Raw genomic sequence first — 17,182 nt, 5'->3', positions numbered from 1 at the left:
GATATTAGCCAACCTCTGGAAAATCTCAAACTGGGGAAGTCTAGACTTATCAAACCATCTAAAACATAATTCCATGAAGTTCTATTCAAGTTTTTCAATTTTTAATTTTTGCTAACTAATCCTCAGGTGATAAAACTGAATCTGTCCTCCTTTATTATTATCATCTACCAACATGACTCCTGAAACACTGCTGGAGTACAGCCCTCCCAGCTGATTGGCCAGTCCTGATGACTTGTTTGAGTTCACACCTGATTCCAATTAAAGGTGATTAAGATTTTGATTTTCAGAGGAAGGGAAAAACAGCAGTAGCTCTGTAGCTCATGTTAAGTTCATTTATTTTAATGCTATAAGATTTTGTGAATTGATTCAGAGATTGTTAATCACCAAATATTTTACACTAACTGTGGGTTGAGTGAATAAGGGGCAGAAATTTAAATTCTTGTTTTGGAGTTGACTTGCCTGAAGATGAGTATGGACATCGACAAGGAAGAAAGTTTCTGTTTGCAGTCCATTGACATGGACCTGACCTGTAACACTCCTCCTGTCAACACTTCAGCCCAGCAGGTTTTAACCATTTTCATGAAACCGCACTGCAGCAGGAGCAATGTTTCTGGTATGATTTGACTTCTTTGTCATTAGACTGAAGCTCCTGGTGGTGCTGAGCAGCAGACGATGAAAGTTTACCTCCGAGTCAGGCCTTTCTCTAAAGAGGAACTCCATGACAATGAGGATCAGGTACAGTAAAGAGTGGAAATGGTGTCATCCCAAACCTGAGCAGAGCTAAACAGAAAGGAATGAGATATATCACTTATTGTGAATTCATGCTTGCTTCTCACTCGAGGCTCCTCCGCCAGTGTCACTCTTTGTATCCCTCCCCATCTTCAGGATTGTGTTGTGATTGAAAACAGTGAGACGGTGACCCTGAATGCACCGAAAGGCTCTGCCACCATGAAGAGCAGTGAGAAAGGAATTGGATTGTCTCTTCACAAATTCTCGTTCTCGCAGGTTGGAAACATTTAATAATGAGCTTGGTGTCGGCTTTTTTTTTTTTTTTTAAAGCTAGCATAAACTTTCACGTTAAATTTCTTTTTTCACCTTTATGCCTGCCTTTAGATCTTTGGGCCAGAGACAACACAGGCTGAGCTGTTCGAGGACACGGTCAGAAGCCAAATGACGGATTTCTTGGAGGGAAGGAATGCATTGATATTCAGCTATGGTGTCACCAATGCTGGGAAGACCTTCACAATCCAAGGTAAACGCCTCTCGGAGCTCCATACTCGAGCAAAGTGCTCCTAATAACGTTAAACGCTTTAGGGACGACAAAAGAGCCAGGAATACTGCCACGAGTGTTGGACGCCACCTTTCACTACGTTGGAGATCATCAGTATGAGGAAATGGACCTGAAGCCCTACCTCAGGAACGGTGCACAGTTACTGGATCCTCACCAAGTCAAGCAGGAGAGGAGTGCTAAAGCGGCCATCTTTGCTTCAGTAAAAGAAGTGAGGAATCGGCTCTGAACTTCCTGCTGATCGTGGACGGCCCCTCTCTGCAGGTTGTGCCATAACGTGTGTGTGTGTGTGTCCTCTGGTCTAGGAGTGCGATTCGTTCAGAGCCAGCGGTGGATCGGACTCTCTGTCCTCTTCTGCCCGCAGTCTCTCATCCTCTTCTTTGTCTTACAGTCAGACAGGTGGTATTTTGTCTTTGGATATACAGTACCAAGACAAGAATGTCATGAACTTCAGAAACTTCAGACAAGATGAATAATCGTGAAATGCTTTCCCTGCTTTATTCCCGCTTTAGTTGTGGACACCCACGCCCCAGAATCAAACGGCAGCCAGTTTGCCTTATGGGTGGCGTTCTTTGAAATCTACAACGAGTGCGTATATGATCTGCTTCAACCTTCTGTGCTGTCCAAGAAACGAGCCACTCTTCGTGTGTGTGATGACGGGGCTGGGAATGCTTACGTTAAAGGTGTGAAAACGACTTTTATTATACCACTCATATACAGACGTTGCTCCCTGAGTTACAGGACATTGCATTTCTTTCAGACCTCAGGTGGATCAACGTCCAGAACCTGGGTGAAGCCTGCAAGCTGCTACAGTTTGGAAATAAAAACCGAAGCGCTGCAGCTACTAAGATGAACCAGTCCTCTAGCAGAAGGCAAACTATTGAGTTGATTATTGTTTTAGCATTGTATTTGTTTTCAAAACTGATGCCAGCTTTCCTTACAGCCACAGCATATTTACCATGAAGTTGATGAAGATTGATGGAGGAACAGTTGAAGGAATCTCAGAGTAAGTAACTGTCCTCGTGAATGCAGCCTCCGTAATTATAGTTATTCCATGATGCCACTTTTGACCTTTGTTTAAATCATAGGAATTAAAAGAACCTTGTTGAAAGATCAGCCACAGAGGGAAAGGGGGAAAAAAACTAGGTCTCTGCATTTATGTGGATGTTACTTTGACACATGCATCACTTGAACATGGTTGCAGGCCAAACACACTCCCAAAACGTTCCCTCGCTGCCTTGTATATCCCACCAGCACTGGCAAGATAATGGAAGATACTCGCCTCACCTGGTCATAATGTTATGGCTGATCAGTGTCTATAGACTCTGTAAGGTTCAGGATTATCTGACGGATTCACAGCGTAACTGGAACTTAACTTAAAGTTCACGGCAGCCACACACCTCGTATAGTCGTTTCAAACGTAGTTCTGATCCCCAGGTTTTCCCTGTGCGACCTGGCCGGCTCTGAGAGATGCAACAAGACCAAGACATTTGGCGAGAGGCTGAAGGAGGCAGGAAATATAAACAATTCCCTGCTTATTCTAGGAAAGTGCATCACTGCACTTCGCAACAATCAGACCGACAGGTAAGGTGACCTGTGAGTTTATGACCAGCTGCTCAAAGAGCAGCTTTAGCCCCTTTCACACTACATGGAAAAACCTTTCGTGTAGTGTGAAAGGGTCGACCCAGCATTTTGACCTGGGACACAAAGAATTCAGCTCCTATCGGACTGCACGCTTAAGTTAAACGGTGAATTTTATTGAGTTATATTGTTTCGTGTCTAACTTTTCCATCCATGAGAATGAAGAGCAGCTACATTCCTTTCCGAGAAAGCAAGCTCACCAAGCTCTTCCAGGCCGTTTTCTGCGGCAAAGGTAGAGCGTCGATGATCGTCAACATCAACCAATGCGCTTCCACCTACGACGAGACGCTCCATGTCATGAAATTCTCTGCCGTTGCCAAACAGGTGAGTTTGAAGACACAAGTATGAGATTGATCGGGCGGAATCTTGGATGTGGGAACCACTGATCTGACCCGTGCTTGGTGCAGGTGGTGCAGGTGATCCCAGACAGGTCTCTGGAATCTCTGGCTCCTTGTCTGGTCGGTCGAGACGGGAGGCCTCTGGTGAGGAATGGGGTGATTGACAGCGAGGCCCTGGAGTACTCCCTGTCTGAAGAGAAGCTGCTTGATGAGGAAGATGAGGCCGACATAAGTTTGCTGCCACAGAGTGTACAGCTATTATTAATGTCACAGTAAAATTTCAGCATTTTAGATTATTATATTTTTAAATTTCTAATGTTCTAATGTTCCTAGGAGCTTGTGAGCATGATTGAGGATCTGCGAACAAAATTGCTGGCCGAGCAAAGAAAAAACCTGGCGCAGGAAATAGAAATCCGCAAGGAGATGGGAGACGCCATGCTGCAACAGCTCATGGTGAATGAAAAACTGCGCACGTACGTTACGTACTTCATTTTGCAAAATTATGCAGACCAGCAATATTGCAAGTAGTTAGCTGTGGCGATCAGACCTTTTTTTTTCTTTAAATAAAAAAATCCTGTTTTAAACCATTTAGTCAACAGATAGAGGAGCTGAAGGAGAGCTACGAAGACAAACTGGAGTACACTTTAGAGATGTACAAAGACGCTATCAAAGAGTATGCTTACGAGAGCGCTCTGAAAGATCTAGAAGAGGACTACGTACCTCTCGATGAGTTGACTGCCGAACAGGAGAAAGTAGAGGTATGATGTCATTTTCTTGGGATGTTTAACCATTTGAACTGATTTAAATCCGCAGATCAAAGGTCATCAAACTCTGTCTCATGCTAGTGAACTCGATATCAGAGGAATTAACTGAAAGAGTTTCTTCAAATTTTCATTCTCAAGACGAACAAATGTACCAATATGTGCAAAAAAACTAAGTTTAGTCTTTGACGTAGAAGTACACTGCATGACTGTACTTGCTAATTTAATTTTTAAAACATCAGTTCTGCATCCTGCTGACTTCCAGGTACTGAGATGCAAAGTGTCCGAGTTGGAGATTTTAGTATCCAGTACCCGAGCCGTTTCTGTAGTTCCATCAGTGGACCAGTCGTGCCAGATTCAAACAATTAGAGCAAGAGAAGAAGCAGGTTGGAATATTATTTATTTTTTTTCCAATTGGCAAACCTCAGCAAAGATATGGCGTTTGAAAATGTGCACATTTCACCCACACAGAGGACGATCGAGTCAAACGGCTTTACAAAGAAAAATGTGCACTGGAGATGATGTGTGAGGATAAACAACAGGTAAAGAGGACACATAAAGATTTGCTCACTCTGATTATATATAACTCATGCAGGTTAACGTTGGTTTGTTCAGTTAATTTTATCCCTAGAGAAAAGGCTCGTGGAGCTTGGTAAAACACTACAGCAGGTCAGAGATGACTTCCTGGACAAATCAGCTGAGTTGGAGGCTCTGCATAAGAAGGCCAATGATCAGGTGAGATGACGGAGGACGTAGTGAATGGTAGTTGTCTGGGTGTGGACAGCAATTGTAATTGTAAAGGCTTTAAGATGAATATTTTAGCAGTTTAGTTTAGTAGGTGGGATGTTGTATGTGGTTTTTACTTTTTTTCTTTTTCTTTAGACTAAATCCATGGAAGACATTATAAAGCAAAATGTTGAAAAGGACCGTGAGATTGCCTCGCTCAGTGCAGAGCTCGCCAAGCTCTCCCCGAAGTCCCCAATGCAGCCAAAAACCAAGCGAGGCCTGCTCGCCAACATCAGGGAGGCAGTCACGTCTCCACGCAAGGGTTCGACCCGCCGGACAATCAAGAAAACTGCTAGGACTGTACACCACTGAAAAGCCCGACAACTGGACTCTAAAGACTAAAGTCATTAAGTTGAGATTTGTTTGTTAAATGTCTTTCGTGCAGGTTTAAGGCAGCTGTTGGAACCATTTATTCAATGTTTTCCAGGTCTAGTATGTGTTTTTAAATGTTATTTTAATAAAATTGACCAGACTTGTAGTCAGACATTAATTTATATCCATATTTAGACATTTGCAGTGACTTTGTCGAAGGCTTCTCTGCTCTGAATTCAGTTCATGGTCACCGCATATACAATACATAGGATTTTCTTTTTCTGCATGGAAACCTTATTATGCATGCATGCATACATACAGCACACGGCTATAGAAATGTTCCTTTCTGCTTTAAAGCATGAATTCAATCCATTAATGTGGTCACGTAAGGCCATCATTTTTTTCCGGAGCCTGAGGGAACGTAAACCACCAAGAACCTTAAAAGGAATAAGAACACGAACAAGTTTGATTTCCCTTAAATGCTTCAACGTTTACTGTCCAGTTATTAGTGGAGTAGTATTAAAATCTTTATGTGGCTTATTGACCTTAACAAATGACTGAATGAGGTGTAGCCAATGTGTAGCGTGCTTAAGGTAACAGAGTCCAGCCTCCCCTCAGTGAACGGGCCGTTGTGGTAGGCGGACAGCTGCTCTCCTCCCGCTCGAGTCTCGGTGACGGTTAATGAGATTAGCACTTCGTCTTATCCTGCGTCAGTCCAAAGGGGTCAATCACAGGATTAGCACCTTGCTTAAGAGTTACATCACTTTATTATATTTTTTTTGTCTTCGCTGCCTTTACTGCAGGCTCTTTGTGAGGAATTTTTCAACCTCCAAAGCATGGCATGTAACTTCACATTAGTTGCCGCGTTGGACCGTTGCATCATGCTTCTTTTGCACTGAGTCTGTCTGGACCCTCAGCCGCTGAATGAAGCATCTTCCAGGGGCAGGGGAGGAGCAGGGGCAGCCAGAAAAGTGAAGGGCAGCTGGGCCAAGCTCTTGCCTGCTGTGGCAGAGTCTTGAGACTCTGCGCCAGCCATCCTCATGCCACTTATAAATAACAAAGTTGGCAATGATAGCACGGTCAAAGGAGGCGATGATTGCACAGATGGCAAGGACGAGGCTGTGGATGATGGAAAGGCTCTGGTGGATTCTTTGATAAAGGTAAGCTTTATCTGCTTTATATGCTGGGACCATTCAGGACATGGAGAAAGTTGTGGGTGCGATTTTGCCGCGCCGTCGTTTCAAGGTGCTGTAAGCAGATGCATGCCACCATCTAATAGGTGTTTCCGTTACAACAATGCATATTGTGGATATTTAACTACTATAATTTAAAGGAGATTGCAAGAAAGGAAAGACTGTACAAAAAATTCTTTTATTTTCAGTAGTCTGCGTTTTATTTTACAGAAAGAACATATGCAGAACACTGAAACTTATCCCCTACGGCTTAAAAAGCACTCTCTCTGAAAAGAATTTCTTGGTCCACTGCATCTTTTACAAAGCTTTGAATTAGATAATGTCATGGTCATGCAACTTTTCTTTTTTTCCCCCGGGTCAGTGGGTGCTATTGTGTTCTAAAATATATATATATAGTTTATTCATCTTGTGGAAATATATTTTTACGCAGAAAACATCGAGTAGATTACAAGTACAATTAATTTGTTTCTGGTCAGACAAAAAAATGCTCACAGGGGGCCCCTCTGCAGACATTCATTGGTGTCCGCTGCTATAAATAAACCAACCAAATAAGTAAACCGCAAAGAATTTACTGGATTTCTTCGTGTAATTTATTATTATTGTTGCTCATCAAATATACAATATGCAGTTTAGTTATTGCTTATTTATTCTGACAATTTTTAGAAATCTAAAAAAATGTAAATGAACACACAGTAAAATATACAATGAAAATAATAGTAGTTGTTTTTATTTTTTATTGTGGTCGTGTTGCTTCCTCTGATCGTCCAAACTGTGAAAATGTGCCCCCTGTACTCTGAGCGCGCAAGGTTGTTTTGGCTTATCTAGAAATAGAAATAGATCAATGGTAATGAGATTATTTCTAATATTTTTAATGAATGGAACCCCCAGCTGCTAATCCGCCAAGGTTAAGCTAATGGCTATTAATAAAACATTGTGTTGCTTTGTGATTTATATTGTAAAAACTTTTGTGATGAGCCTCGGATAGCTGCTCAGACGGTTAATGAACGCACAATACCTAATTAAGATTAGTGGTCTTCATACTCGATCAGATGATAAGCACAGCAGGGAAGCGTCTGTACCTGTGCAGAGCTAATGCTATTCCTCTTGCAAACTTTAAGAAAAGTATTTTGTTTCCTTTACCTCTGCACATCAATTACTTGTGTGAAATCTATTCCCTCACTCAGGTGGTGGCATGTTACCGGCATCTGGCTGCATGCGTTGGTGGGAGCACAGACACTCTCCAGCTGCGGGATGAGCTGCGGCAAACGCGGGAAAAGGCCCAAAAGCTGGCCGTGGCCATCTGCCAACACCTGACCTCACGTCTCCGAGACAAGAGCCTGCCCGAGGAGCAGAGGAAGGAGATGGAGCTCCTCTGGGTGGCCTTCTCGTCCAGCCTGGAGCTCCTCCATGTTGACATGTGTAAAGTTTTCAACATGGGTGACATTTTCTCTCCGGCTAACCCTGCTACCCTGGTGCAAACTGGCGTGCAAGGTAACTAAAGCGCTGTAGATGTTTTATTGCATTTGCTTTTCAGGAAGTATTAACCAAATGAAACGTGTGATGTGAAGGTTCAGGGTTTGAATCCAGGCCGACTGGGGCCTTCCTGTGTGGAGTGTGCATGTTCTCCGTCCAAAGACATGCTCGCTAGGTTAACTGGTGACGCTAACCTGGTCAAGGTGTACACCGCATCTAGGCCAAGGACAGCTGGGATAGACTCCAGCCCTCCCTTGACCCTCTAGAGGACGAGCAGTTACAGAACATGAACATATGATATATTTAGAGGCAATGCAACAAATGTTCTGATGTAAACTGCAAAATAATTGAACCACTTAGTCTTCAGAGACTATTTGGATGCGAGTAGATCTGGAATGTCTTTTCTTGATTCACTGAAATAATGGAGCAAGAACAAGGACACTTAAGAGGGAGTACTGTAGGTAGAACTGGTAGAGACAGCAGGATGTACTGTCACAAAAAAAAAGGCTGCACCTTTAATGATTCAACAACTCATGTCATCTGCTACTGAGTGGTGTTGAATATCGACACTTTTAAAGAAATTTTCATAAAAGAAATCTCATTCTGGTACCTTTGCTCAGATCTTGCTCAGACCAGGAGAGCAAGTAAAAATAAGGATAATCCAATAATGAAATAAACATGCATTAATTTGTCAATGTGGGTTCTTTATGAGATGGTAGAAGAAAAATACATTATTGTCTTTAAAATATAATATTACCAGCAACTCTGTTTGTTGGTTTTAAAGTTCGCACTCCTAAAAATAGTCTTATGTCATACAGATAGACTTTAGCTCAGTCAGTAACATTCATACTTTTGACTGTGACTTTTAAGAACCAACGTTCAGCCTTGTTACTGACATCTGAGTCCATCAAATTGATCCATGCTAAACTATGTCACCAGCTCTTGCGTGGATCATAAAAGCAGTAAATGCAACTGTAAATGCAATAAAAGTGACTGGTGGAAACATTTTAAATTTCAGGAGGAGGCACTGAGGTAGCAGCTCGAGCGCTTAGTCTTCCAGACATGAAAGAGGCTGAGGCCCCGAACCTCCCCGAAAGCCTGGAGACTGAAGAGCGGTGCACCATGGAGAAGGAGATCAGCCAAATCGACCACATGATCGACGACATGGAGATGAAGGTCAACGTGCTGCGCTGGATGGTGGAGCCCCAAGGGCCACAGTACGCAGACCCGCTCAGCACCACCGACAGCGCCTCCCTAGCTCTGATGTCCATTGACGAGGAGCAGCCTGGAAGTCAGCCTACATGCCAGCGCAGTCACATCATTGGGCTCGTAGTGCTGTCTGTTGTCATTTTGCTGGCAGCCACTTTATCCATCTACATTGTCTTTTTCTCATGAACAATAACCTTAAAACACTCAACTTATTTTTTCCTCTCTACAACCTCAGAAATGCTCAGCAACACTGTAAAAAAGGGCAAGCTTTGCACGTATAGTAGTTTCTCTTTAAAATACTTTAAGACAGTTCAATTTTATATATAAGTATATATATAATCTATTAGTGCAAAATATACTTTGTCAAAAAATATATTGAAATAAATCTGGATGTAAACCAGATTGACATTGATTCCAAATCTTTGTTGAACAAAGTGACAAAGGTACAGATGCCAGTTAAAAGTGATTTGATAATATGACCGTAGGGGAGGTGGTTCATTTTACCTGCTCAAATGTAAAAAGAAAAAAAGAGCTTATATTTTCCTGTACATTTTCCTGACTAGTTTGTTACATGAAAGAAAAATATTCAGGTTTTAAAAAGACACTTTTATTACATTTTGTTCCTTGATCATTGCCATGGAGAAGACATACAGTAGGTGCCGATGCTTGGTAGTTGATAAACTGTATTAGGTTTTTGTCTGATTCATTGTCATTTATTTTGTATGTGATCTGTGACAGTATAAAGTGTAGTTACGCATTATAAAATTATCAACTTTGATAATTGGTTTTCATTTATTCTTGTTAGCACCGTAGTAAAACATTTAAGTGTACAGAATTCTAGGCAGGAAACATAGGAACATCATTTTCAATCATTTATTTTACTGTTTTTAACTGTAAAACAAGTACATGTCATTATGTATGTTTCTTCGTAGATATTGATCTTTTAAAGCTATCCACCAATTCCAGGCCTGAAATGGTTAAACCATACAAGGCAGCATTTGTGGCTTGTAAATACAACTTCACTTTGACCCTTTCCATCGTAACTCGGCAACATGCAAAGCACAACACACGGTCTGCCTGCAGGCTGACAAATCTCAAGGACATTTTCATTCGAATCATGGTGGGGAACGTTACAGTTTTAAGTCATTAGTCTGATGCAGATATTAAATGTATTGCATTATTATAAAAAACACACACAAACGTCCGGTTACATAATTACATTAATCGTGAAAATTATTCAAATCATGGAAATTCACATATATTGCTCCTTAATTCTGTTTCCTTTACATGTAACCTGTGTTTTGTAGGTGAAACAGAATGTTGTATATACCTGCAACAGATTTTAAGGGGAATAATATATAGCACAAATGTTTAAAAGGTTCTGAATAATCAAAACATCTAGTGAAGATAACTGTTCACTATTGATTTGACATTATTTCTGAATGTGGGAGTCGATTTCTGCCAGTGTGATGGAAAAAAAAGTCCTTCCTGGAGGACATTAGGATGAGATAGTAACTACTAATTATACTAAAACTAACTCATTGTGAGAACTTACAGGATTTGTTAAACGTACAGGATTTTTATTGATTCCTTCTTTAATTTAAAATACTACACTAATATTTAGACATTTACACCATTTTTGTATATGGTAAATCTGTACTTTGAGAAAGTTTGTACTTTGTTAAGAAAGTTTGACAATACTAAGTTATTGTTTACACATTCCGAGTCATTATTTAATTTAATAAAGGATTTTACATTTACATTTTACATTTAGTGAAAAACACTAATAATGACCGTCAATTATAGTGAAACACGCCTATAGCAAAAAACTGAACCGTGAGATGGACACAAAGGAGCAATTGGACTTCAGGAGGAGACAAAGGGAGGTCATTAGTGTGTTGCTCCTGGCAAAATAGTCACATTCATAAACTGTCCCAGAAACTGAGAACAGTCCGATGACACGGCTTGATTAGAAGGTACAGCAGCCAAATGACTGTTATAAATTAGAAAGCAAGCACAACCATCATAAACACTTGGGCCTTAAGGTATTCACATAAAACTCAGATCCATTCCGACATTGATTACTCAGTCGAAGCAGACATAACCTCAAAACAAATATGTTATTTCATGTTTTCAAAGCAATACCACATCTCCAGACGTTAGATAATGCACTGATTATCCTCAGTTCAGAATATTTCACTACTGCACTATGTTTTTTTTTTTTTTTATCTGAACATTTGGATTTATCCATATAAACTATGGCAGTACAATATGTCTATAACAACAGCAAATCAAAATTCTAAATAAACTATAGCTACGGTAAGACGAATACGCATTTTCATTAGGCTACTATTTCAGCCAGTTCAGTTCAGTTTCTTCCCCACTTCTTCCACTCGTAGTGGTACCGTTGCTTGGCTCCCACACTATCAGTTTGAAAGCATAACGATGTGGCTTTATGACAGGCTTCCAGTTTATTTTCATCAGAAATGCATCACTGTCTTCAGTAGCTAAAGGGTCCGACCAACTCCACTACGTAATCTGTGATGTCAATATAAAATGGCGACTCACTAGCTAGCAAGCTAGGTGGAAATTATGAAAAATAAACTTTTTACATTTTCGATTTTAGCACCTTTTTAATATTTGTCTTTAGCAAATGTGCTATTTCAGCTATAGTTCACAATACTACAAGGACCAACACATGTATGTTTAATTTCCCTTTTAATGTGAGAAAACTTTTTAATTATTTTTAAATACTTACTCATTACTTGATTCGGTTTGTCATTAAAATTACTTACATGATTTTTTCAAAAAACAAAAAAACAAACACATTTAAAAACAAAAATGCATACAATTTGTCGTAAAGGTGCCTCCATACAGGAAAACGTAGGGATGTTCTTTATTTTGAAAGGCGTGAGCGGAAGTTGTTACTTCGTCGGCTTTGAACGCGACTAAGGTCAGAAACAGAAACTAGGGGAAAAGTGGCGATGGAGGCAGTAAAGAAGCAACTCATACTCTGAGCTGCCTCACAGACGGATATACAGGCTCTTTCTTAACTTTTCTACGATGGTGCTAAAACGGTGTCAGACACGAGTTAAACTTTTAAGTTTTAACCACCCAGAGAAGTGGTATGACCGCTTTAATAAAGACTACAAAGCGACTCAGAGGGTTTCCTCGACCAGTTTGACAGCTGTCAACATCTCCGCGTGCCCACAATTTATCACGGAAAGGCCGCCATTGAGAGCGAGACGAGCCCCTGGACTGATGCACCTTTCTGGGGTGACACACATGCCCGTAAGAGGTAATAAACATTACTGTGGTCCTGTATATGTATGTGACCCTAACGAGTCATAGGAAAGCCTGTTGGTGTTTGTAGACAGAGAGATGTTGTATTGGTAGATATTTCACTCTATACGCTTGAAGGTTAGCTTTAATGACGAAGGTTTTCTGGATAAGTTGAGTCCCAGTTTCCCTTTTGAATGTCAAAATAAAAGTTCTCCAAAGTTTTATTTTTAATCTTTAAAACTGCATGGAATTCGTCACTGTTGTCATCTAGAGCAGGGATGGCGGAGTTTTCCTTTGTTTTAGTGCAAAAAGGTACTTTATGAGATGCTTAGCCTATATTGATCAATTCTTTAACAATACATTTTATAAACAATTTGAAGAAAAATCGATGTAATGTCTGCACATTGCTGCCCTCTGCTGTTTGGTTCTGGGTTTCTCAGGGGTTGTGGCAGGTGCTCGACTCTTAGGAACAAATTATTAACGGGTTACAATTTTGTTTAAAAATTGCTGTTAATGACTTGTATGCAAATTTCGCACTTTTTTCTTCCTCCTTCTCCTTTTCCACTTGCCCTCTTTCCCTGTCTCCTCCTCCTTTATCTCCTCTTACTTTCGTTTCCTCCTCCTTTCCCACATTTCTTTTCTCCTCCTCCATCTCCTCTTCCTCTTTCACAATCTTCTCACCGTCATTGTCATTTGTTCCCTCTTCCTTCATCATCTCCCCTTCCTTCTCCTTCTTTCTCCTCCTTCATCTTCTTCTCCTCCCCCTTTTTCTTCTTCCCTCTTTCTCATTTTCATCTGCGTCCTTTTTTTCTTCCTCAGTCTTCGTCACCTCTTCCCTCTTCCTCTCTTTCCCCATCTCCTCATCCTCTTTCTCTCCTTGTCCTTCTTCCCCTCTTCCTTAGTAAATTCACCGCGTTGGGCCAGATCGGACCCTCTGGCCGTTTTGTTTTTGACCCATGGGCCACATGTTTGAACTTTCAGCTGACTGTTGAATATTTTTAAAGTCAAGCCCTGATACTGAGTCCACCTTGTTTTAAATGTAAACCTCTGCCCACATTACACACACTGTGTATACATAATATACTTCTGTGCGACCCCCTTTTACCAGGTGTCTCATCTCACAGGGCGTCATTGTTGTGTTTTTAAACCATCTCTAATATAAAAAATAATTAATAGAAAGTCATTTCAAACAATGGCTGCACCTATTAATTTTAGTTTCTCACTATAAAAGGCTATAAACTTTGAAATTATTTCACAGAACAGAACATTTCTATATATAATCTAATGCTTTTTGTATAGTAGGAAATAGTTTATTGGTAAACTGTCAAATTTGTGGCAATAAGAAGAGTTTACATTAAGATACGTGGTTTTAATCAAAAGAATATTAAATGTCTTTTTGTTATGCTGACAGAGAATTTGTCATTAATTCTACAAGGCAGAGAATAGTGGTTCATTTTTTGACAGTGTTAATACGTGCTGCAACAAAAGAAATAAAGTTTAAAGTGTCGTCTGTGTAGTAACCAGTGTCCAGGTGACAATGAAACCTGAATATTCATTTCTGGATTTCAGGAATCTATACCTCAGTCAGAACCCTCCAGTATGACCTGAAACCCAACGTACCGCAGTCCGAAGGCCGGAAGATGTTCTTTGACACGCACGCTGTGGTGCGGCTCTTTGAGGAAAATGGTTTGGTTTCTTCTGTTAGTTCAAAAATGCTCCCAACGTCACTCTGCTCTGTCAATAACACGCTGGCCTTGTTTTTCTAGGTAGCATTTATTTTTGATTATGTTTCTCCATTCAACAGGTTTCACTACGCAGCAAGCTGAAGTGATGGTGAAAGTGCTGGTGAGGACGACCAGCTCAAACATGGACGTCATTTACAGTGACATGGTGACCAAAGTCCAGCAGGTGAGACGGTGAGGTAGGAGGGAGGCTTGGGTGTTTTACACCTTCTGTAAGTGCTCGTTATAAACCTCACTGAACAAGACCATTTTTCACAAGCATATGAACTGTCTTTGAGTATGAAATACACACTACCAAGTTGGCATGTTTGTAGAAGAAAACTGAGATGTTCAGATTGACTAAACTAAGACATCTCTTAGTTTTCGGGTTTTTCCCCCAAGGAGATTCAGGAGAGGCCAGCTCTGGATGACATTAGCTCCTCTTAGCTTCCTAGCCTCCCAAAAAATAGTTGTTCTTCTGGATTCCCTGAAGAGTCATGTCCTTTCACACAGGAGTATAGGAGTGCATGTATCAGTTGGTTGTTGGCTGTAATCTTTGCGGTGTGTTCAAGTGCAACTTTTTGGCCCAGACACAGACTATCTGACCTTTGATGTCAGTTTAGCGTCTCCCTGCATTTAAAGATCTCAAAAGAGTCTTTTTCTGATGCCCTTGTTCCCGATCTGTCTCATGAAATAGGTGTGAGAATTGATTTTTTTTTATTTTTTTTTATTAATAAGTGGCCCCTATCCCAGTACAGGACTTCTTCTTTGTAGGCTTTCATCTGCAAGTAACTTGCACAGCAGTACTTCATAACGTCTCTATGTATTCTTACAGGAGATCATGTTGCAGCGTGTTATGTCTCAAATAGCAGCCGTGAAGAAGGACATGATCATCCTTGAGAAGAGTGAGTTCTCTACTCTGCTGGCCGAGAACGAGGTAAATATGTCAACCAGGAAACAAAATCTCTTTCCAAAATAAAATGGTTGTATCTAAGCCCTCTGCTGTTCTGATGACCACTGAAGTCGTCGTAATTACAAAAATGTCTGACTTTCTTTCAAGAGCAATGACTGTCTAGTATGTTTGTGTGAGTATTTCTTTCTGTTTCTGACTTGACATTCTTATTATTTTAACATTTCTCCCAGAAACTCAAGATCCAGCTATTACAGCTCAAAGTCCAGTTGGCTGTAAGTGTGTTTACACTCACAAATGACAATTAAGGCGTCACCGACATTCATGATGTCGTCATTTCATTGAATTTAACAGAAATATTCCTGCAGAAACTTTTAATCTGCGATGTTTTATTAACCAGCTGTTGTGTCTTTGCCTCGTGTGTGTCTTTTGTCGCGCTGCAGGATGTGCTGAATAAAGTGCGCTCAGAGACCATTATGGACATGAATTTGGAAAAAAGCAGAGTGAAAGAACTGGTAAGTGTTGGAAAAAATAAAACATGGATTGAGTTATTTGAATATTACGGATAACTCTCCTTGAAATGTGCAAATATCCTACACTATTCACTCTCCTCTATTATATACCGATACTGTAACCAGTGCGTCACACTGCTGTTGTAGTTGTCACTGAATGTAACTCAGATCAGTTCATAAACATAATGAAGCGTCATGTTTGACACGTCATCACTGAAATGACACTTTTTTATTTCTTGTTTTGTTCTGTTTTTCAGAAAGCGGAGCATGAGAAGAAGCTTCTTGAAGCACGGACTGAGATCATGGAAATGGTTCGTATTTGTGCAGGAAACTTACAGAGTCTTATCGCGTATCTTTTCCAAGTAATATGCATTTAATGGACATGCTGTGATTTGACCTGGAAAGGCTCCCATTGCCTGGCATCTTGCAAAAGACTAAACATGTGCAGATGCTTTTATATTTCTGTTTACACAGTATCACGTAGGTTTTTGGTGAAGCACTTCTTCATTGTCTGCCTTCACGCTCCTTTCTTCTCACAGACTGCAGAACAAGATCGTCATTTGACTCAGACAAACATGAAGATAGACACAGAGGTGGCCGGTTTGAGAACCATGTTGGAGTCTCACAAACTGGATACTATAAAATACCTTGCAGGTAGGACATGGCGCTCAGAAGTTTCTTTCCTGCTGCAAAGGTACAAGGCGTGAGTTTGTGATTGGTGTAAAACAAAACCTAAGTGGCATCATTTGGACCCGTTAAGCTTAATTTATAGTTATATGCCGCTTCTATGTTGAAAATAAAAGCTGTGATTGGTCCAAGTTGCATTTCCTTGTGTTTTATGAGCTGCTCCGTTTCACTTGCCATTTACGGCGGAGGCTCCACATAGACCAGTTACAGGACTATAAACCAGGCTTTACAACTCATTTAATCCCAAAAGGGCAAAAGCAACAATATTATAACAAGTGCATTTTTCAACTGTTTAAAAGTTGTTAAAAAATCATGAGTATTTAAACAAAGTAAGTCAGACTAACACACAAATCATTGTTATATGTTTATTTCTCTCGTCCAGGTTCAGTGTTCACATGTCTCACTGTGGTCTTGGGTTTCTACCGTATTTGGATGTGAACACGACTGATGATCTTCACATCAGGTCAACTTTATTTGCCACGTACATGAAGCATATCAAGCACGCACAAAGAGAGGATCGGACCAGTGACCTCACCGGTGAACACCCAATATTTTTAATGAGCTGTTTTAAGTGTGGTGACAGACTCATGAGTGGGACCTTAGCTTTTTATGTTGTGTAAATATTTTATATGTGTATATATCAAGCTGTAAATACTGCAGAGAATATCAGAAGCTTAACTTCTCCACTGTATCATCACAGATATTTTACTGGTTTTTATCTTTCAAGTTTGTGGTTTTGGAAATGACTGTAAGATTCTTTGACACATTATAATTAATTGAATATACTTGTCAATAAATATCAGTGTCATGCTAAAAAATCATGTTTCTGCTTCTGTTTGTGTTGTTATGTATGGAAATATAAGTTTTGCACACATATTTACTGTTTCATGTCTGCAGAGTTCAAAATATATTTATTATTATATTTATTTTAGTTTCAAGCACTCCACTAATGGGTAATGTTGCGAGTTATGTGTGTTGAAACTTTTTTGTTTTGGACGGGAAACAAGAAACTGCCCTCGAGGTAAATATTGACAGCAAAAGTAAATAGCACGTCACTGTGAAGTTCACT

The 17,182-nt window shown here is 40.3% G+C and overlaps 3 protein-coding genes across 3 annotated transcripts; all 3 read left to right on the top strand.

Moving 5' to 3' along the window:
• Positions 1 to 256: 256 nt before the first annotated feature.
• zgc:56231 (uncharacterized protein LOC406257 homolog) lies at positions 257 to 5,292 on the top strand. The gene is made up of 18 exons (XM_047568422.1): positions 257 to 564; positions 640 to 735; positions 886 to 1,005; positions 1,114 to 1,252; positions 1,315 to 1,499; positions 1,594 to 1,687; positions 1,801 to 1,971; positions 2,049 to 2,160; positions 2,232 to 2,294; positions 2,726 to 2,872; positions 3,088 to 3,253; positions 3,337 to 3,516; positions 3,601 to 3,740; positions 3,860 to 4,025; positions 4,294 to 4,414; positions 4,500 to 4,570; positions 4,644 to 4,763; positions 4,911 to 5,292. The coding sequence occupies exons 1-18, from the start codon at positions 466 to 468 to the stop codon at positions 5,124 to 5,126; spliced, it is 2,406 nt and encodes an 801-aa protein (XP_047424378.1). The 5' UTR covers positions 257 to 465; the 3' UTR covers positions 5,127 to 5,292.
• A 317-nt stretch (positions 5,293 to 5,609) lies between these two features.
• LOC124995753 (regulator of G protein signaling 9 binding protein) lies at positions 5,610 to 9,779 on the top strand. Its single transcript, XM_047568400.1, has 3 exons — positions 5,610 to 6,286; positions 7,504 to 7,810; positions 8,811 to 9,779. Exons 1-3 carry the CDS (start codon positions 6,167 to 6,169, stop codon positions 9,185 to 9,187), a joined length of 804 nt encoding a protein of 267 aa, XP_047424356.1. The 5' UTR covers positions 5,610 to 6,166; the 3' UTR covers positions 9,188 to 9,779.
• A 2,138-nt stretch (positions 9,780 to 11,917) lies between these two features.
• mcur1 (mitochondrial calcium uniporter regulator 1) lies at positions 11,918 to 16,934 on the top strand. The gene is made up of 9 exons (XM_047612116.1): positions 11,918 to 12,299; positions 13,853 to 13,969; positions 14,088 to 14,191; positions 14,840 to 14,941; positions 15,148 to 15,189; positions 15,358 to 15,429; positions 15,684 to 15,737; positions 15,966 to 16,080; positions 16,496 to 16,934. Exons 1-9 carry the CDS (start codon positions 12,065 to 12,067, stop codon positions 16,549 to 16,551), a joined length of 897 nt encoding a protein of 298 aa, XP_047468072.1. The 5' UTR covers positions 11,918 to 12,064; the 3' UTR covers positions 16,552 to 16,934.
• The last annotated feature ends 248 nt before the right edge of the window (positions 16,935 to 17,182 follow it).

Source organism: Mugil cephalus, chromosome 18 (genome assembly GCF_022458985.1).
Source record: "Mugil cephalus isolate CIBA_MC_2020 chromosome 18, CIBA_Mcephalus_1.1, whole genome shotgun sequence".
Taxonomy (NCBI): Eukaryota; Metazoa; Chordata; class Actinopteri; order Mugiliformes; family Mugilidae; genus Mugil; species Mugil cephalus.
This window is presented reverse-complemented; position numbering and strand designations above follow the sequence as displayed.